The 22,534-nt window shown below is 30.8% G+C and overlaps 2 protein-coding genes across 2 annotated transcripts in view; both read left to right on the forward strand.

Annotated features, from left to right (window-relative positions):
• The window catches only part of LOC107442412 (hexosaminidase D), a 206,672-nt gene that overhangs the window by 30,400 nt on the left and 153,738 nt on the right, over positions 1-22,534 (forward strand). The window lies entirely within an intron of this gene.
• On the forward strand, positions 19,297-20,812 carry LOC147814828 (uncharacterized). The gene has a single exon (XM_087156498.1). It carries the CDS (start codon positions 19,427-19,429, stop codon positions 20,810-20,812), a length of 1,386 nt encoding a protein of 461 aa, XP_087012624.1. The 5' UTR covers positions 19,297-19,426.

Genomic DNA, 22,534 nt, shown 5'->3' on the forward strand with positions numbered 1-22,534 from the left:
ACTTAAACGTTCGCAACTTATACTGGTAGAGCATTGTGTACTGTGTAATTTTTTATATTTTATTGAATGAGACTAAAAACCAATAGAAGAACTAATTGTTTACAAATAATCAGGATTTGTGTGTAAAGAATATATTTTCTGACAAAAACATATTTATGCATAAAGTTCTTAGAATCTCGAATCTGGAGTTTTTATGTAAAAAAAACCCTGTTTTTAGGCCAGGTTTAGGTATCATTCAATTAAGAAAAAGGAAATAATGCCTCACTTGTCTAGGTAGCTTTGTTTCACCCACTTTGAACATGCTATCAGGCACGTGGAAAGGTAACTAAAAATAAATAAATAAACGATTCCCCAATGGATGCTGTTTTACATACATTTTTGGATTCTGTTTTGCATACATTTTATTCTGCTTTCCCTTCCCCTGGTTTCCCTTTCACAAAAGGACAGACAAGATTGTTCTTTTCTATGACTGCCCTATTTGCTCGACTCCACCCTTTTGTTCATTTTAACAGATTAGGTGAAAAAGGTGTCTGGTGAGATGTGTGTGGACCCACCCCCACAATCAGGGGCCACCATCAGGGGGGAAGGTGCTTGCACTTACAGCTTGGGGGGGGGGGGAATTTTTACACTAAATAAAAGGAATAATTTGGGGGGGGGGAATTTAGAATTTGCTCAAGAATGCGCCTAAGAGCTTGGGGGGGGGAATGGGGGCCACTGCCCACAATAAAATCAAAATGATTTTTACATCGGGAGAAAAAGACTTCTGTTATCTGTATTGTTCAGGCAACTGACTTAAAAAAAAAAAAAAAAATTGCCAGCATTCCTCTCATTATTTTCGTTTTCAGCTGCTTAAGACCTGAAATATTACATCTCTTACTCGTATTCTATTACATTTACATAAATACACTTCTTCTAAAGCAGCTAAGTTAATTTTTTTATAGTGCTCTTCAAAAAAGATCGCTGTTATTTTAAATTTTTTTTGTTTCCCTCTAAACATTTGTGCATATGAATATTTCGCATTGGAATAACTCGTATTTTTTCCCGGATAACAGACGCTATCACAATATCCCGATAAAGTTCAGATTTATTTTAATTATTTTAAAAATTTATTTCCTCCTTTTCTATTTCTTTCCCTCGGCTTTCTCTCCCATTAATTATTTTTTGTTTTGAGTGAATGCAAATTCATTCAAATTAGAAATTCAATTACAGAGGTATTACCCAAATCTTTTCGGAAACCCAACCGCTGGCTCGAAATTAACTCGCCTTTTTCGCTATTATTTGCCTCTTAAGAGATCGATTTTTTTTTCCGGCGCTCTCATTTTTCACAATCTTAATTACGACGTCGTAGTTTGTTTTGCCCTTTTTTTTTTCCTCCCTCCGATAATTTTCCAATTTACTTTGGGCTGTTGTGTTTCTCTTTATTATCTGAATGGCCACTTTCTCATTTGTTTCTTTTTATTTATTTAAATTAATGATGGCGATCGTAATTACAAAGTCAGGAAATAACTCTATTTTTAGCGATCTCATTTCCATGGATCTGGGTCAGTTGCGTTCGATTGTTTTGAATGACCCTACTGCCTTGATTGGAAAGCAAAAAGATTCAATTTCGGCACGATTTTGATAAGCTATTTTGTATTTTACAACAATACTAACGTGGTAAATTCACGTACTAACTGAATTGATTGACTTTTACAAATGATAACCTTAAACACTGATTTCAAAAGTGCTTAATGTATTAGAGCTGTCTTCCGTAGCAATCTGTATTGGTTTTTTAACAGTCTGGCGTAGCAATCTGTATTGGTTTTGTAACAGTCTGGTGTTGCAATCTCTATTGGTTTTGTAACAGTTTGACGTAACTATCTGTATTGGTTTTTTAACAGCCTGGCGTAGCAATCTGTATTGGTTTTGTAACAATCTGGCGTAGCTATCGGTATAGGTTTTTAACAGTATGGTGTTGCAATCTGTATTGGTTTTGTAACAGGGTGGCGTAGCAAAATGTGCTAGTTTTCACCTATGCATTGGTTTCGTAGCAGTCTGGCCTAACAATATACATTGTTTTTGTAACAGTCTGATCTGGCTTAGCAATCTGTATGGGTTTGCAACAGTCTCATGCACAATTTGTATTAGAATTATTTAGCTTAGACTAAATTAATGTAGTAATTCGTGTTGGTGTGGCAACAGTTTGAGCACCGATTTGCATTAGGGCTATTCGATTAAGAATAATCTGAAGTAGCAAAATTTTTATTGGTTTGGGAGAAGACTAAGCTAGCTATTTGCATACGGTTTGAAACAGTCTGATGTAGCTATTTGTGTCACCTGGGATAGCTATCTGCATTAAGATTAGAACAGTCTGATGTAGCTATTTGTGTCATCTGGGATAGTTATTTGCATTAAGATTAGGACACTCTGATGTAACAATTTGTTTTGATTTGGGAGCAGTTTGGGATAGCAATTTGATTTAAGCGCTTTTAGTCAAAATTTTTATTCTTATAAAGCCGATTTCAGCTTTGATTTTGTTCTACCGAATTTTGAATTAGGTTTTTATTATTTTTTTTTATCATTATTGCAGTAAATAGGAATATTGCAGCCTCAAATGTGTAAACTCAACTAAAAATACTTATTTCTGATTTCCCCCCCCCCTCAAGAGTTACTTATTTTTATAGTAAAATAATGTGAAAGATGCATGATTTGAAGTAAATTTGAGAAATAGATTTGGCAAATACTGCAATAGATTTAACAAACATTTCAAAGCATTTATGGAAATCAGATACTACACAACATTTTCATTAAAGCAAAGGATTTTTTGTCAGTCAATATATTAAAATTCGATAAAAGAATTTTAACATGATTTTTGTCTGAAGACTATGTCTGATTTTTTGAAAATAAATAACAATATAATTCATTTTTTTAAAATAACCTTTCTATGGGTCTGCATAAAAAGTAAAAAATAAAATATTGCGTGTAACTTCTAAAAATCGAGTTCAGATAATCTAGGCTGTTTAATTCATTTCAGTTCTTATGCCATTACATCTACATTTAACTCATTTTTCACTTTTCAAGAAAAGGGGTAAAAATTTGTATAAAAAGGAAAGAAAAAAAAAAAACTTCGTTTTGCACTTTTTTTAAAGAAATCGCGTGAGGTGATAAAATTTTTAAAAGTAGCATTTTTTTTACTTTATTTTTGACATTCTGTAAATTTTTTAAATTATGAATTTAATAATTTATTACCCATTTTTATTTTTAAAAAATAAATTCCCTTTATGCAATAATTAAATGAAGTAAACATTAAGTAAACGTCAATCTGAGTGTTAGAAAAATTAATATTAATTAAATATCAATCTAAACGTTAAAAAAAAAAAAAACAGTGTTAAACTATTCTTCATAGAAATGGTGTGTGGTATTTCGTAGCAATAAAGTAATGACATGTTTAGCATTCTGCAATTTTTTTTTTTAAAACTTCTCTTGAAGTTAAACACACATTTTAATATTTTATGTTTATAAAAATATTCTAATATTAAACGGATTCCGTGCAAATATTTTCTATTGAAAAATAGCTAAAGTTTAAGTCGAAGGATTTTATTATACGGTTTGTAAAAAAAGTGTATATTTAGTAAAAAGTTTTGAAAGAGCTTATGAATCCAGGAACATTGTTCGTGCCTCCACTGTTCGAATAAATTTTTACTGCATTTCGCTACTTGCGTCACTGAAAAGAATGAAATATATAATTCTATGATTTACGGCCGCTTCTTTTCAACTGAAACTGACGATATGGTCATTTTTTTCCCTTTATTTCTCTTTAAAAGAAAACTATCTTTTGTGCGCACGACGTTGCATTCACGCGTTAACGTTTCTTCGCCTGTTTTTGTATTTGCGTTAGATAGAAAACGATCGTTTTGTTGTTTAGAAAGCGTAAAGTATGAATGGTTTTAAACTCCAGTGATTCGGGGTTATTCTTTCTTTTTTCTCACTCGGAGATGTAGTTTTACGACTTTCCAGAAAGTTATAGCTTCTTCAAATGAGGGCGTGTGAAATGGTATTTTATGACGGTGATGCTGTTTGTATAATGTATCAATCCTATCTCTTTCTAATTTTATATGAAAAGAAGGTTTATTTTATTAATAAAATTTGCGGTTCACTTTGATGTGTTGCGTTGTTTTCGTATGTGAAAATAAAATAAAAAAAAGTGCATGCCTGTGAAATTAAGTTTTTTCGAGAATATTTCTTTACAGTATAATTTAGAAGAGAACGTTATATCAGGGAAGAAACTTCTTATGGCAAATTCTGTTCCGCCTCCATTGTGAGAATAAAAAAAATAGAAAGAAGTGAGTTCTAGAAATAAATGAGCTCAGGTAAACCTAGAATAAACGTTGTCCGCATTATAGCGTCTTTCTAAAGCGTCAATTAAAAATTTTCAATTTTGAGAGAGAGAAAAATTTCTGCGAAATATTTAATAATTATAGTACTTTTTGCATACTAAATTTTCTATACCGAAAAATATCATTGTTGCTTTGGCATGTTCTTACTCGCGATGTACCGGGTACTTGGTACCCGATCAGATTTGCATTACCTGGTTCAGGTAAAAAAAATTCACCTCTCAAATTCGACAAATTTTACCGGCTATGGTTGTGTGAAATATTAAAAGAATATTTTTTTAGTGCCGGGTAATATTCTCTTTAATTCCATATTCATTAATATGTCTTTATATTTATTTATGTATCTTTATGAATAGTTATTAAGTTACTTCAAATCTAAATATGGTTGTGGGAAACATAAATGAATATTAACCGATACTTGTAATATTCTTTTATATTCCACACTACCGCATATTTAGATTTGAAGTAACTTAAAAACTATTCATAAAAGATAATTGTAGTTTTGGAAATCCATGTATTCTATCAGTTTCTTGATAATGAAGCTGAAATAACTTGTTAAGGCATGACATATTTTACTCTTGTCAGAATTTCAATCGGGGGACACCTTTGGGGTGGAATAATAAGTTAACTAAAGAGGGATGTCTGCTGAGGCAAAGAATATGCAAATTCAAAAATCTAATTGTTCAAACTGTTTTATCTAAATTTATATGATAGTTAAATAAATTTATAAAGTGGGAATTTACTAAAAACATTCCAATGATGACTAAAGAAAAATATGATATACGTGTTACCGTGAAGGACCGAAATCAAGAGAATGTCGACTTTCACCGGTGAATGCCAACAATCACTTTGGTGAATGTCCGAAATATTTGTTTTATCCGATTTGATATTAATTTACTCGTTGATATTATATTTATTCGATATTTTAATGTCTGCTGAGGATAGATTAGGAGAAACATCAGAGTTCGTAGTACCAGTTAAATGCATACTGGACATTGGCACTTGACCTTAAAGAACATTGATATAGGGCGTAGCTAGCAGTGGCACTTAACTAGATCTAGTATATATTTCGGACATTTACCAAAGCGAGTATGTGATTGTCAACATTCACCAGTGGAAATCAACAACCACCAATTTCGGTCATTCACAGCAGAGTTGGCCGTCGATTACAGTAATCGATTACAATTGTAATTGATTAAAGATAATTACAGCTATGTAATCAATTACTTGTAATCACGATTACAAGTAATCAAAATTTTTGATTACATCAGAGTAGAGCGAAAATGTAATCGATTACATTTTTCAAATACAGTAATCAATTACTTGTAATCATGATTACAACTTTCAAAAAATTTTGATTACAGCTGTAATCATGATTACAATATTGATTACAGTAATCAATTACTTGTAATCATGATTCCAAGTAATTGCGGTCTTTTAATTACTAAGAAATTTAATTTCCAATCATGTTTAAATTAGTAATAGCGTGAGGGTAATTGTGTCATTCGTAATAAAATATCTATGTTCTGTTTGCAGCTATTGTCTCTTATACTTCTTCAAAATGCCAAGCCTAAAAATACTGTTGAGTTGTCTCTAAAAACACTTGGACTGGCCAAGCTCGCCAGCCATTGGCTTTGTGGATTAAGCCAGAAAAAGGAGCGCCATATGCTTAACAAGAGAGCGCCGCTAGGGTAAAAATGCGACTTCGCTCAGATCCCCCTAGATAGATGGCAGCACCAGTCATTCGTGAAGTCACTTACACAATCTAGATATAGATCTGAAGACTTTCAATTTCACATATTCTTCAAAAACGTATATCGCATGCACTCGGTGGGTATTAAGCGGCTTTGAGGATTGAAATCCAGTCCCTCCAAACCGATGCCACGCCCCCAAACTTACTGTATTTACTCAGTTGCCAATAGCAAATTTAATATGAGAGTACAATGCATATGTTACTGTGAATCAGAGTTGGCCAAAAATGTCATCGATTACATTTTTTGATTACAGTAATCAATTACTTGTAATCATGATTACAATTTTCAAAAATTTTGATTACAGCTGTAATGATGATTACAATATTGATTACAGTAATCAATTACTTGTAATCGTAAATACAAATTTTAATTACAGCTGTAATCATGATTACACAGTCGATTACAGTAATCAATTACTTGTAATCGTGATTACAACTTTCAAAAAATTTTGTGAATAAAATAATCAAAACAAGTAATCAAAAATATATTTTGATTACTTGTAATCATAATTACACGTAATCGTTTCCGTTGCTATTACTTGTAATCGCAATTACTTGGAATCATGATTACAAGTAATTGATTACTGTAATCAATATTGTAATCATGATTACAGCTGTAATCAAAATTTTTTGAAAGTTGTAATCACGATTACAAGTAATCAATTACTTGTAATCGTAAATACAAATTTTAATTACAGCTGTAATCATGATTACACAGTCGATTACAGTAATCAATTACTTGTAGCTAATTAAAGCTGTAATTAAAATTTGTATTTACGATTACAAGTAATTGATTACTGTAATCAATATTGTAATCATCATTACAGCTGTAATCAAAATTTTTGAAAATTGTAATCATGATTACAAGTAATTGATTACTGTAATCAAAAAATGTAATCGATGACATTTTTGGCCAACTCTGATTCACAGTAACATATGCATTGTACTCTCATATTAAATTTGCTATTAGCAACTGAGTAAATACAGTAAGTTTGGGGGCGTGGCATCGGTTTGGAGGGACTGGATTTCAATCCTCAAAGCCGCTTAATACCCACCGAGTGCATGCGATATACGTTTTTGAAGAATATGTGAAATTGAAAGTCTTCAGATCTATATCTAGATTGTGTAAGTGACTTCACGAATGACTGGTGCTGCCATCTATCTAGGGGGATCTGAGCGAAGTCGCATTTTTACCCTAGCGGCGCTCTCTTGTTAAGCATATGGCGCTCCTTTTTCTGGCTTAATCCACAAAGCCAATGGCTGGCGAGCTTGGCCAGTCCAAGTGTTTTTAGAGACAACTCAACAGTATTTTTAGGCTTGGCATTTTGAAGAAGTATAAGAGACAATAGCTGCAAACAGAACATAGATATTTTATTACGAATGACACAATTACCCTCACGCTATTACTAATTTAAACATGATTGGAAATTAAATTTCTTAGTAATTAAAAGACCGGGTTAAAACCAAGGCAGTTGCTTTTTGCAAAAATTGATAAAAAAAAAGTGTTTTGAAAGTAGTTTTTATTTTAATAATTTTTTTTTTTTTTTTTTTTTTTTTTTTTTTTAGTTTCATGTAACTCAACAAAAACTTATTTAAAACATTTTATTACATTTTCATTATAAGTTGAAAAAGTTTGCAACATACGTTTACGCTTATGTTCAAAAGAAACATTTGTTTCTTTTCAACATATTTACATTCCTTACCTATGTAGGAATAAAATTGGCCATCGGTAGCTTTAAACTAAATTTTGACTATAAGGCGTGTTTCTTACTCGATAACTCAATAAATTTAATTTCTCACCAGTCTAGTTAAAGTTCGCCAAGCCATGTGAAGTGTGAAATTTTGTGTTGGTGTTTTTTTTTTTTTCTTTTTAAATCCGTGTACGCAAATATGCATTGGATTTACAGAAAAAAGTTTTTCACGGAAGCAACTTAGCTCCTTGTTCGTTGCTTGATCTACGAGTTCTTTTATTTTTTGGGAGTTCTAAATTTCTTACACGTCTAAGACAGCAAATAAGATAAATTACGTTTATACTTGATGGATGAGCAAAAATTGAGTTGTTGAACAATTGTTGATTGTTAAAACATTTTCATTTATTTTTCCGTCATTTGGTTTAAATATTTTGCGTTTAGCAAAAGCTACATTAATAAATGCTTTCGAACATTTTAGAAAATGAAATAAAAATGTAATTTATTATTTTAAGTCCACTATTAACAGATATCACCACTACACTGCAAAATTATTTTAATTAATCATTCTACATCCCAACAGTCTTCCCATATTTCTCTTAAAAACAATTAAAAAAAATTGTTTTGAAAAATCTAAAAATATTTTTTTTAAGTGCGAAATAAATTTCTCTAGAACAATATCTTGTAAAATATTTTTTTGATAGAAAATTATATAGTTTTTATATTGTTTTGCACGAATGTTATAAAACCCTACCGGGCAACAAATTTAAATTTTACCGGGTACTCGGAACTGGCCGCGTGAAGGATTCAATTTTCACGAAGTGCCCTGACCAATACCTCCTGAAAGAGAGAAGGCCTCAGAACGGGTTACCATAAAAAAGAAATTTAATCGTTCAGAAATGCAAACGTAATGACATCTTTCATATTTCCTCCACTGCGCAGTTTATGTTCGTTACATCGGACTACTAAATTGATCCTTTCTAAAGCCTTTTCTCTACTAAGAGATGCTCCCTTGAACCCAGCAAAATATTTGGATCCGGTACATCTCTATTTTTAACTCCTTCGAAGAACAAAACGTTCGGACTTCGGGATCGAAAGTTCGAACGCTTTGTTCTGTTACATACCATGCATATTGTTAGTTGGCTGATTTGCTACTGTATTCTAATTTAATTAAAATTCTTTAAGGGTGAAAAGTTCTTTTTAATTAGTCGGCCAGTGATTTCTGAAATGAGTCCCTAAAATAACCTTTTAATTCATTAGTGGTTATCTGGTTTCATTCCAGAACAAATTTAATCGACCGTGGAAGTGAAACCCTTTATGTGGGAAGAATCCACCGTAAACAACTCTTATCTGTTGCTGTACTCTGGAAATACTTTCCAACGAACATCCACTTCCGTGGAAACGCCGTGTACCGATACTGCGTCATTAAATACTGATTACGATTAAAGAAGGGTCCGTAATCGATTCTGTTGGGGCGAAAATTTGAATGCCTCATTAAAGCTTCATCAGAGCGATTCTCTCCTATTGAGATGCTGCTTCGATTATTTTTTTTTATTTTTTTTCCTATAAAATTTCCTCTCTAGTTTCAAAAGTCATTTTTAATGATCTTGCTTTATCGTTATATGAGAAATCAATTACAGCTTCAAACACATTGAGAGCTTTCGTTTTCTCTTCTTTTCTTTTTTTTTCTTCTCTCCTTCCTAGTTTTGCTTTAATTGAAATGAAATTTTAAAACATTGTATTTTCCTCTTTCTCTGTGTTTATATATAAATTTTAAATCATAGTCGTTATTATTTTTTATTTATGCTAACAAAATTAAAAAAGACAATGTTTTTAGGAAACAGCTCTTCAAAAATATTTAGCTATCAGATTTTTAGGTTAAAAAAATTTAATTTTACTTAAATAATGGGTGCCAGTTACGTTTTCTTAGTTGACTGGTGTTACACATTGTAACAATAATTTTTGAGGCACTAAATAGACTTTGAATGCTTCACACTCTTTATTGATAAGAACTTTTCACACTCCAAGGTTTATTCTACTTTGAATTCTTCACACTCTTTATTGATAAGAACTTTTCACACTCCAAGGTTTATTCTACTTTGAATTCTTCACACTCTTTATTGATAAGAACTTTTCACACTCCAAGGTTTATTCTACTTTGAATTCTTCACACTCTTCATTGATGAGAACTTTTCACACTCCACGGAACTTTTCACACTCGACGATTTATTCTAATAATATATTTTTTCACAAGTCTCCAAATTTCCCATGACTATGGTTCAGGATTCTAGGAGCAGATAGAGCCAAATTCCAACTCGAGGGCAGAGACACCTACATCCAGATTTTGGGAAGGAAGTATTGGAATGGTGGCAACAATAATGAAGCGTCCCTTTGGAAGTAATTTGATACCTCAGTCTATGATAAGAGTTGGTGAGGCGCGGAGGCTTCGGCCTGCCGTTGTTCTCTCCAAGAATGGAGAGTAGCGTCTGATTCTCAATAATGAAATTGTGATAATCTTTCAGGATCCATGTTGATCTGTAATGTTTGTAGTGGAAAACAATAATCAAAATTAATTTTTGATTTCTACTTGAGTGTTAGAAAAATTTGAAATATGCATTTTTTGATTTTAGTGTGACCTCATTTAATGTGATGGAAATAAATCTGTGTAAGTAATTTTTGTCGTTTTCTTAGAATTATGTTTCTTTTTTTTATTTCAGCTTTATCTACTTATATCTAAATTTATTATTTATTTTTCCAGAGACTCCTTTTAGCTTTATACTACCACTAAATTGTTAAATTATCCACCACGTGTGGCAGTAAATTTAATTAGTTAATGGCTAGGTTAATTAGGATGATTGTATCCAGTATTTTATCTAATTCTATTATACGGCTAATTTGATTAAGTTTTATTGAATGATTTTCTTTTTATTCTTTAATGATTTTCTATCTCATCACCATAAACTTTAATTCTTTTTTACACACACAGCAGCACTAATTATCATATTTACCACCATTTAATATATGGTGCCGTCGCGTGGTTTCGAATCTGGTGTTAAGAATAAATAATTTTTTTAGGAGAATCTCTGGAAACTTTGGCTTTAAATTAATTTATGGCTGAAATATTATTAAATTTTAAATACTAAGTGCCTTGTGCAAAAAAAAATATGATCAAATAATTGATTTGTTTTAAACATTTATCTCGCTCTCTCTCACAAATAAAAATTTTTATTGTTGACATTTAAACAATAAGTAATAATGTATCAAATTGGATTTTAATATTGATATATATGTTGTCACAAGAAATATACTTTTGATTTATATGTGAATCGCTATATCATAATATACTTTTGAATATGAAGTATTTGAATATAAATATTACTTTTGAACATTTAAAATTTTATATGTAATTCAATATATAATTTGGTGATATATTTGGAACAATATAATTGAAAATAGGTTTTTTTTTTAAATTTTAAATGATTTGGTTGATATTTTAATTGAGTTGGAATGATTGTTAATTAGCATTTTAATTCAGATCATGATATATTTTTTGAATATATTAATTATTTCTATGTGCATGATATTAAATTTAAATAAGTACATAGAGAATTTATTTGGTAATTGTGGTAAATACATTGATTGATTTCAGTGTTTATGATGTTTTAATAGGGCAAGATTTCGGTGATGATACTAATTTCAATAGTATTTCAATAAGATTATTGATTTTTATTAATATGAAAATATATTTGACAACATTTTTGATAATATTTTTTAAACTACATTTTATATATTATTTTGATATGGAGTATTGTATGTATTGTATGAATATTGTTTTTGGGGGTTTGAATGCTATGTATTGATTGTTAATATACATTTTAGTGATATTTTAAGGTAGATATTAATTAGGTAAATTTTTCTATGAATTAATATTACACTATGGCTAAATCTGCATATTCCTTAGCGAATTCGCTGCAAACTTTTAAGGGTAGCAAAGAGGAAAATTTAAATTTTTTTCTGAATAATTTAGAGCAAATCGCTCAGTTAGAAAAATGGGACGACAAAAAAAAAAGTCTGATATTAAAGTTAAATCTTGCAGGAGAAGCATTGAAAGTAGTTAGTGAGGCCAAAACAAATGTTGACATGGAATACGAATGCATAGTTAAATTATTAAAAGATAAATTTTCCAGGAAATTAAGTTACACAGAATTACAGAGTAAGTTTAACTCATTGATTCAAAAACCAAATCAAAGCATAAGAAATTTAATTGAAGAGGTAGAAAAGGCTACTGATGAGTATCTAGAAATCAATGGAGATAGTAACGAGCAAACTTTAAGTCTAGCTAGGAAAATGAAATCACAAAAGCTGCTTGACAGCATGCGTCCAGATATTAGAATCGAGGTTATGAAAAGGGGAGCATCAAATTTCAATGAAATAGGCAAAATTGCTATAGATATTGAAAATGCGATTTCAATGAATGAAGCCCATCTGAATAATGTAACAAAATCATCAGAAATTGAAATCTTATTAAGAAGCCAGATAGAAAGCAACAAAAAAATTGAGGAATTGACTCAAAAAATAAATGATTTAACTAAAACTAAATCGGTCAACAACATCTCACAATCGAACAAATTGAATCAACCAAAGATAACTTGTCATATATGTAGTAGAAATCATATCACCACAGAATGTTGGTATTATCCTAAAAACTACAATGTAAACAACAAATTTAAGCCTTATGAAAGAAGCCGCAGCTCTTTCAGAAGAGGATTCAATAGAAATTTTAGAAAGAGGGGTAACAACAGTACGGACAGAAGACAAAATAATTTAAACTAGTTAATGGTTCTTGTGACAAGTGGAAAAATACAAAGCTTACAAGAACCAGTAGAAATTCAAATGATCAAAAATTAACTGGTAACTTAAGGTTAAAAAAGAGAAATATTGGCAAAAAAGATAGATTTCCGAATGATAAGAACAAAATATATAAAACTAAAATTTATGTCAATAGTAATTTTAAAGATAAAAATTTTAATTCAGATTATGATAAGGTTAAGGAATATAATTCAAAAATTTCTAATAACAATAAGAATAGTAATTGGGTAACTGAAGAGGATATAACAAAAAAAAATAGTAAAATAAAAGATACAAATGAAGGAGTAGAAAAAGTAAATAAACATGTAATGACCTGTAATAACAGTAACGATTCAGAATCTCTACCTATTATTTTGTTAAGATTTGGTAACTTAACCATTCCGGCTTTACTAGATACTGGTGCAAATCTTAGTTTAATTGATCCTATCACTCTTAATGAAATTAAAGAAAACACTAAAATAAGTTATTTATCTAGATCTGTAAGAATTCATACTATCGACAACAATACTGTTCCGTATATGTCTGCAATTTCTTCTAAATTCAAAATTGACACTAAATGGTTTCAAGGGATATTTTTTGTAACTAAGAATTCTTGGGCTTATAAATATAAAATAATTTTAGGGTATGATTTCATTCAACAGAATAAAATTGTTTTAGATATACCCAACAAAAAACTTATAGTGAACCATGATTCTTTTGATTTTCTCGAGGATACTCCTCGTATTGTAAATAATGTTTTAAGTGATGTAAAGATTGTAAATAATTTTGCTTTTGCAAAAAAAAAGATTGTGTTAGAACCCCATTCTCAAATATTAATTCAATTAGGTATATCTGAGGATATAAAAGAAAGTAAACAAATGCTTTTTTCTCCAAACAAAAACAAACTAAATTATAATATCTATGAATCTGTTAATGAATTTAAGGATAAAAAATTCTGTACTTTAATCGAAAATAACACAGATAATAAGATTGTGATTAATAAGGGTACAAAATTAGGAAATGTTATTAGTATTAAAGATGATGATATAATTAAACCTAAAGAAAATACTAATTACCAAATTAACAATTTAAATCTAAATGAAATTCATCAACTGAGAAAAAAAGAGCTTAATGCCTCTGATTTTGATTTGAGTCATTTAAATAAGGTAGATGCGGATAAGATACTTCAAGTTTTGTTAAACAATTATCAAGTTTTCTCTCAATCTTATACAACTTTAGGATCTACGGATGCAGTAGTACCTGAATTTAATTTATTGCATAACTTTTCTATCCAAACCAAACCATATCCGATTCCTAATATTGCAAAAAATTTTGCCAAAAAAGAGATTAAAGATCTATTAAATGCAGGAATAATTGAACCATCTTCTTCCAATTATTGTTTTCCTGTAATTTTTGTCAAAAAAAAGCCTTATGTTGATGATCCTGAATTGCAAAAATTCAGAATGGTTATAGATTATAGGTTACTTAACTCAGTTACTGAGACTTTCAAAATTTGTCTTCCAAAAATTAATGATATCTTGCATAACATTTCTGGAAAGTCATATTATAGTGTTTTAGATCTCAAAAGTGCATTTTTCCAAATAAAATTAAAAGAAAAGGACAAATCCAAATTAGCATTTTGTTGTGAGATAGGAAATTTCCAACCTACTCGTCTTCCTTTTGGTTCTCGCAACAGTACTTCTTTTTTCCATAACTTAATTTCTAAATGTTTAGATGACATTAAAGGTCCTAATGTGCAGTATTTTCTTGATGACATTGTTGTTGCTGCAGATTCCATTGAGGAAATGTCACAATTACTTGTTAAGGTTTTTGATAGATTAAAGAAATTTAATTTAACTCTAGATCCAGCTAAGATACAAATCTGTAAATCTAACATTAAATACTTAGGTTTTGATGTAAATTCTAATGGTTTCTCACCCGCTTCTGATAATATAGACAAAATTTTAAAATTTCCTGTTCCAAAAGATGTTAAACAAATTCAAACTTTTTTAGGTATGATTGGTTATTTTAGACATTTAATCTACAACTTTGCAGAGATCATCAAACCCATTGTAAACTTAACAAAAAAAAATGTTATTTTTAATTGGAATAAAGATTGTCAGGATGCTTTTGAAAATATATCTGAACAACTACTACTTAAACCAACTTTAAAGAATATAAATGAGGAACAAAAATTTTATTTGGTAACTGATGCTTCTAGCAGTGCTCTTTGTGGAATATTAATGCAAAAGAATAAGGACAATTTTGACCCTATAGAATTTTATTCTAGGCAGTTAACCCATTCTGAATCTAAATACCCATCTATCCGTAGGGAACTTTTAGCAATTGTGGATTCAATTAAACATTTCCATCAACATCTTTATGGAAAAAATTTTGTTATTTTTACGGATGCTAAGGCTTTAACTTTTCACATCAACTTACAAAAACAACCTGAGATAGTAGGCAGATGGTTAATGTATATGCAGGAATTTAATTATACAATTCAACATATTCCTGGTTTTAAGAATCCAGCCGATTACCTATCTAGAGTAACTAATGATAATGCTGTTGTAAATAATGCAAATATTTTTGAAGTTAATGATAAGCTTAAAATAGAGAATATAAAAAATTCTCAACAAAATTGTACACAAACTAAGGAAATCTTTAAAAAACTAAATGATAATGATAAACTAATTTCTAAAAAATTTTTTGTCAATAATGATGGTATTTTGATGATGAAGGTGAGACCACCTAAACATCCATATAAGACTTTAAATAGAATTTTTATACCCATCTCATTAAGAGGTGAAATTTTAAAGGCAGCACATGCTGCACATTTTGGCATTTTTAAGACCTATAATTTGTTAAAAAGAAATTATGCATGGTATGGGATGTTGGCAGACACCCAAAATTTTGTTGATTCTTGTGATGCATGTTTGGCAAATAAGCCAAAATCTAAAGTAACTGAGACTAAATTCATTGAAAAAGGTGATTTAAGTGTAGGACAAATTTTATCTATAGATATTGTTGGGAAACTACCCAGATCAATTGATAATAAATTTTTTATTTTAACTATTATTGACAATTATTCAAGGTATTTAGAGGCGATACCTTTAACTAACATTAAATCTTCAACAATTATAAATAATTTAAATGAACATTTTTCAAAATTTGGTTTGCCTCAATCCATTATTTCTGACAATGGTACCAACTTTACCTCTGAGGAGTTTCAAGATTTTATTAGGGCTTTAAACATTGAACATCGTAAAACTTCATTTTACTATCCTTTATCTAATGGTTTAATTGAGAGATCTCACAGAATTCTAAAAGAATCTATAGCTTCAATGTGTAACAATAGTTGGGAATGGACTAAAAAGCTTTTATTTTTCAAATTACACTATAATTCTTCTATCAACGTGGTAACAGGTTATACTCCTGCTGAACTATTTTTTGGTCGTAATTTAAATCTCCCTTTAAATACAAGTGTTAATACCAACAGTGAAGAAAACCCATCTGACTATATCAAAAAATTAAGACAACAAATTGCAGAGACTAGAGAAATAGTAAGTCGAAATGAAAACAAATATTTTGAAATGCATAGAAAATATATAAAAGGTAGACCAACTCCTAATTATGATTGTAAAGATCTTGTTTACTTAAAGATAAATACTGATGTAAATTCTCTAAATCCCAAATATGAAGGTCCATTTGAAATAACAAAAAAATTTAGGAATAATAATTACCTAATACACATTAAAGATAAGCAAAGAGACCTATACAAAAAATTTCATGTTAGTAAACTTTTTAAGAAAAGAATTTTAAGAAAGGAATTAGAGAATGAGATGGTCAAGGAACATGATTTGAGTATAGAATACTAATGAGTAAGATTATACTAAATCTAATTAAAGATTTGAATTGTTGTGTTTGAAAACAATGATAATGAGTTTAATTTTCTGGTGAAAATACAAATGGTTTAAGTTGATGAATATTATTTTGTTTTTACATTTCTATTTTTTGAATTGCATTTTTCCAAATTTAGGCCAAAATTTGATTCAATGTGTTATGGCTGGTCCAGATTTCATTGAATAGGAAAAATCCTGTTCAAAGTTAGCAAATTATTTGTATTACCATATATATATTTTTTTGACCATTTATTTAAAATTTTTACTTTTGATGTTGAACTCATCATGTTGTCAGACAAATACATGAATTCGATTTAGAAATCACATAATGTGAGAAGAGGAGAATATATATATATTAAGCTAAATCATATTGGTAAATAAAAGTTATAAAATAAAATAAAGTAACATAAGAATAAAATGATTTGAAAGAGATTTGAGAAAATAAAATTTTTTTTTTTTGTAAAATTTAGTACCAGAGTAGGATTATAAAAAAGATGTAGCTACATAGATGTTAAAAAAAAATATGCAAACTCTGGTTATAAACATATGTAGTATATATTTATGTATTCAAACTTATCATTTATACTAAAGACAGTAGTGTTAAGGTATGTAAGTTTGAATTGTATATAGTATGATAATTTCTTACTCTACGCTTGTAGAGAATCTGTTTGTGTTTTGAGAGAGAGAGTGAGATACATTAATTTCCCAAAGGAAACGACAATAATGGTTGTGATTTATGTATTATATATTCAGGAATTTTTGATATGTGTTTATTTGTGATATTTTTTTTTCCTTTACATGTTCCTCAGAGGTCACATCACAAAAAAAAAAAAAAAAAAAAAAAAAAAAAAAATTTTGGTACATATAAATTTTTTTTATTCATTTTTTTTCCTTTTAAGGAAGGATAATGTTACACATTGTAACAATAATTTTTGAGGCACTAAATAGACTTTGAATGCTTCACACTCTTTATTGATAAGAACTTTTCACACTCCAAGGTTTATTCTACTTTGAATTCTTCACACTCTTTATTGATAAGAACTTTTCACACTCCAAGGTTTATTCTACTTTGAATTCTTCACACTCTTTATTGATAAGAACTTTTCACACTCCAAGGTTTATTCTACTTTGAATTCTTCACACTCTTCATTGATGAGAACTTTTCACACTCCACGGAACTTTTCACACTCGACGATTTATTCTAATAATATATTTTTTCACAAGTCTCCAAATTTCCCATGACTATGGTTCAGGATTCTAGGAGCAGATAGAGCCAAATTCCAACTCGAGGGCAGAGACACCTACATCCAGATTTTGGGAAGGAAGTATTGGAATGGTGGCAACAATAATGAAGCGTCCCTTTGGAAGTAATTTGATACCTCAGTCTATGATAAGAGTTGGTGAGGCGCGGAGGCTTCGGCCTGCCGTTGTTCTCTCCAAGAATGGAGAGTAGCGTCTGATTCTCAATAATGAAATTGTGATAATCTTTCAGGATCCATGTTGATCTGTAATGTTTGTAGTGGAAAACAATAATCAAAATTAATTTTTGATTTCTACTTGAGTGTTAGAGAAATTTGAAATATGCATTTTTTGATTTTAGTGTGACCTCATTTAATGTGATGGAAATAAATCTGTGTAAGTAATTTTTGTCGTTTTCTTAGAATTATGTTTCTTTTTTTTATTTCAGCTTTATCTACTTATATCTAAATTTATTATTTATTTTTCCAGAGACTCCTTTTAGCTTTATACTACCACTAAATTGTTAAATTATCCACCACGTGTGGCAGTAAATTTAATTAGTTAATGGCTAGGTTAATTAGGATGATTGTATCCAGTATTTTATCTAATTCTATTATACGGCTAATTTGATTAAGTTTTATTGAATGATTTTCTTTTTATTCTTTAATGATTTTCTATCTCATCACCATAAACTTTAATTCTTTTTTACACACACAGCAGCACTAATTATCATATTTACCACCATTTAATAACTGGGTATTGGTTGATCCCTAAAGTTAAGAATAAAACATATTTTTCATTTGAAATTTTCTTTTTTTAAATTTTAATAGTAAAAAGCACGTAGTATAATCCGAAATAAAAAAAAAATCACATACTAACACGGAGTCGCAACTTTTATCCAGAGCTAAAGAAAGCGTTTATGGAAACACGAAAATTAACGGCGCAGCCATCATGTTTACCAGATATGTTTACAATAGATTTATTCATATGTTTTTTAATACACACAACACTTGCTTTATTACTAGTAGATTTAGATGAAATTTTTTTATTTTATTTTATAACCGTCGTTGAACAGCCTCCCCGATTTTGAGTTTACGACTACCAATGCTCATCTTCGTAGCTTTGTAATTTGAAACCCAATATAGAAGACGAGGGATCTTCTGGATGAAGTATTGGGAAAAAATTGCCTTCGATTATTGCAAATGCACATGGATGATGTCATGCCTCCATGTTGTGATGGAGCGAATTGTTTAGGTGGATTGGTTATATTAATTTTCTTCAAACTTCGTTTTTTTTTCTTTGTTAATAAATATTTGTGTTGTTAACTGGTTACCATTTATTTGGCCAATTGTGATTTTGGGAAGTATCTGAGTGAAGAAGGGAAAAGGAGGAAAAATTATACATAATATCACAGCACGCTCTCTTTCGAGAACCAGAGCATAAATCAAGGTATGAGATTTATCATATTCTGTTTATAAAGAACATTTTAAGAATTGAATTATGAGAAGTATTGATTTTAAGTGATATTCTTAAAGAGGAGAATAATTGTATTAGATAGTAGAGAGTTGTAGGAGATTTAAAGAAATTATAATTATTTTGGGAATAGAAATAAATAGAACAATTATGTTTAACATAAGGGGGATGAAAAAAGAAGATTTGGTAGTAGCTGCCGAAGAGTTAGGTTTAGAAGTAAAATCGGAGCATAGAGTTGTTGATTTAAAAGATTTGATAGAAAAAAGTGATCAATTTAAAAATGACTTTGATTTTGTTAAAGAATTTTTAATTACTACAGTTTCCGAACGTATTGAACGAGAGAAAAAAGAAGCAGAATTGTTAAGTGCAGGAAAGAATCAAAACAAAACAACAACTGAAGCAGCATTAGAACTCGAGAAGACTAGGCTTGAGATTGTTAAAGCACAATTAGAATTAACTAGAATGCAGACAGAGAGTAATAGCTGTAACTCCAATGTAGGGAATGATTTTAGTTCGAATAATAATAACTTAGAAACATTAATCAAAAGCGTTAAAACCTTAACTATTTCCGTTCCTAGTAAACCCGAATCTTGGAATTTATTTTTTACGTCTCTTGAAAAAGCATTTGTAATAAAAAATGTCCCGGAAGAATTTAAAGTCGAAATATTATTTAATCTGTTAGGTGAACGAGCGGCACATTTGGTAGTTTATGCAAACGCGGAAGAAATAAAAGATTATCCTAAAGTTAAAGCTTTAATTTTAAAAGAATTTCAACCTACCCCAGAAGCCTGTCTAGAAAACTTTCTAAACGCCAAAAGATCTAAAAATGAAAACCATTTGCAATTTGCTAGTAGACTAAGAGCCAATTGGGACTTTTATTGTGAACTTAAAAATGTAAAAGATTTTGAAACGCTGAATGCATTAATAGTTAGCGATAGATTACTAAGTGCGTTAGACAACGAAACTCGAAGCTATGTTAGAATAAAACAATTAGATACTTGGCTTAAACCTAGGCAGATAGCTGAATTATGTGATAATTGGTTTACCTCTAAAGGTAGAAATTTTTCAGAATTGTATGATAATTCGGTTAACAATCGCAATCCGAATGGAAACACTAAGTATGTTCCACCACCTTTGAGAAAAACCCCATTTACTAGAGAAAACAAATATTTTCCCCACACACGCGAATGTTATATCTGTTCTAGTAACTCACATATGGCTAAGAGTTGCCCAAATAGAAGAAATAAATACTATGATCAATCAAATAAAGCCGGTAATGATATTCAAAACAAAACGCGAAGTAACACACAAACGTCTATGAATAAATCCAGTGATAATACTGCAGTTGTTACAAACGTAAATTCGAAACATTTGCAGAGTTCTAAAACTTTAAATGAAATTAATTTGTACCCGTTACAAAAAGTCTCCATTTCTATTGCAAGTAGACAAATAGACGCGATCATCGATAGCGGGGCTGAGATTTCAATTTTGAATACGACCCTACTTCCGTCTTTAGAAATACACTGGTTATCATAAATTAAGGAAAATTCACAAAAATCGCGATAACTCAAGAAATTACACATGAAATTTTATGAAACTTACCCACAATATACAACACATAGTAAGGTATTAAACAACATGAAAAGAAATTATCAGACATTAATAGTAGTATAGAAATTAGCACATGTATAAAATAAACAAATTGGAAGTATCGGTTTGCAATAGAAAAAGTACCTTTAATATGGAATATGATTGCCTCTAGAAGCAATACAGCACAAACAGCGATGTGTGATGCTTTCAATTATGCGGTCTATCAGTTCAATAGGAAGTGAGAGCCATTGCTCTTGTAAAGCAGTTGCAAGCGTGGCAAGGGTCTGAGGGGGCGGATTGATGGCAGATACACGCCTCCCTAGAGCATCCCAAACGTGCTCGATAGGATTCAAGTCCGGGGATCGAGCTGGCCACTCCATGCGAGTAATTGTTTCCTGTTGAAGATAATCATCAACAATGCGAGCTCTGTGTGGTCTTGCATTATCGTCCTGTAACAGGAAGCAATCACCAATTGCCCCGGCATATGGGCGCACATAAGCATCAAGGATGTTGTCTCGATAAACCTGAGCATTCACGGTTCCCCTTGGAAAGACATGGAGGTATGTGCGCCCTCCTAAGGATATGCCTCCCCAAACACAGACACTGCCTCTTCCGTATGCATCTCTTTCACGGATGTTTGATGGATGATAACGGGTCCCAGGTTCTCTCCATATCAAATAACGTCTACTGTCACTTTCTAGACTAAACCTGGACTCATCCGTAAAGAGAACAGGCCTCCATTGATCTGACGTCCAGTGGACATGTTGTCGGGCCCACTGCAAACGGTCTCTCCTATGGCGTGATGTGAGCGGCACGCAAATGGCTGGTCGTCTCGCATACAGACCACCTTCGTGGAGCCTTCTGCGCACAGTTGACGTTGACACCAACCTTCCGGTGGCTGCAGCAAGAGAGGATCTAAGATGTGTCGGAGTAGCGGTTCTATTCCTGCGTGCACTTAATGTCAAATATCGGTCATCGGCACTGGTCGTAACAGTTGGCCGTCCTTGACTGAACCTCCTAGATGCCGAATCTGTGGTTTGAAATTGCCTCCAAAGTCTATGAACCACAGACTCACATTTAGCCATCTGGCCACTTCTGATTGACTCTGCCCTGCCTCTAGTCTCCCGATGGCTCTCCATCGTAGTTCTTCAGGCAAATGATGCCTAGAGGTCATTATTACGAATTGGCTATCTCAGATTTTCAATGTCGCAATCACAGTAAAATTTGTGTGCTTTCTCTCAAACTTGGACTTTTATGCTCCAGGCAGATGACGTAAGCCGAGTGCAGCGCCACTAATTTGCATATTGCAATTTTACTCAGCTACTCTTAGTGGACAACATATGCAAATTTTGCACGGTTTGGCTTACTTTTGAAAGAGTTATCGCTATTTTTGTGATTTTTCCTTAATTTATGATAACCAGTGTAGAAGCTAAGGGAAAAATAATTTTACAATCCGCATTTAAAGAACAAGTCGAGGCGAAATTAGCTATATTGCCAGTTTATTATAAGAACCCTGAGGATTGTCTATTTTATAGTTCAAATATTTTGTTTGCTTTAACAGATAAACTAAACATCCCTTGTTTAATTACACCGGACGCTTATAATTCTTTGATTTATCAAAATGATGATTCAGCTGAAATCGAAAACACTTTAGTTTTAGAATGCGAC

This window comes from Parasteatoda tepidariorum, chromosome 2 (genome assembly GCF_982258835.1).
Source record: "Parasteatoda tepidariorum strain Cologne lab strain chromosome 2, Ptep-v5.0, whole genome shotgun sequence".
NCBI classification, from domain to species: Eukaryota; Metazoa; Arthropoda; class Arachnida; order Araneae; family Theridiidae; genus Parasteatoda; species Parasteatoda tepidariorum.

Coding starts and splice junctions, on each gene's coding strand:
- LOC147814828 (XM_087156498.1), top strand. CDS start 19,427: ATGTTTAACATAAGGGGGATGAAAAAAGAAGATTTGGTAGTAGCTGCC.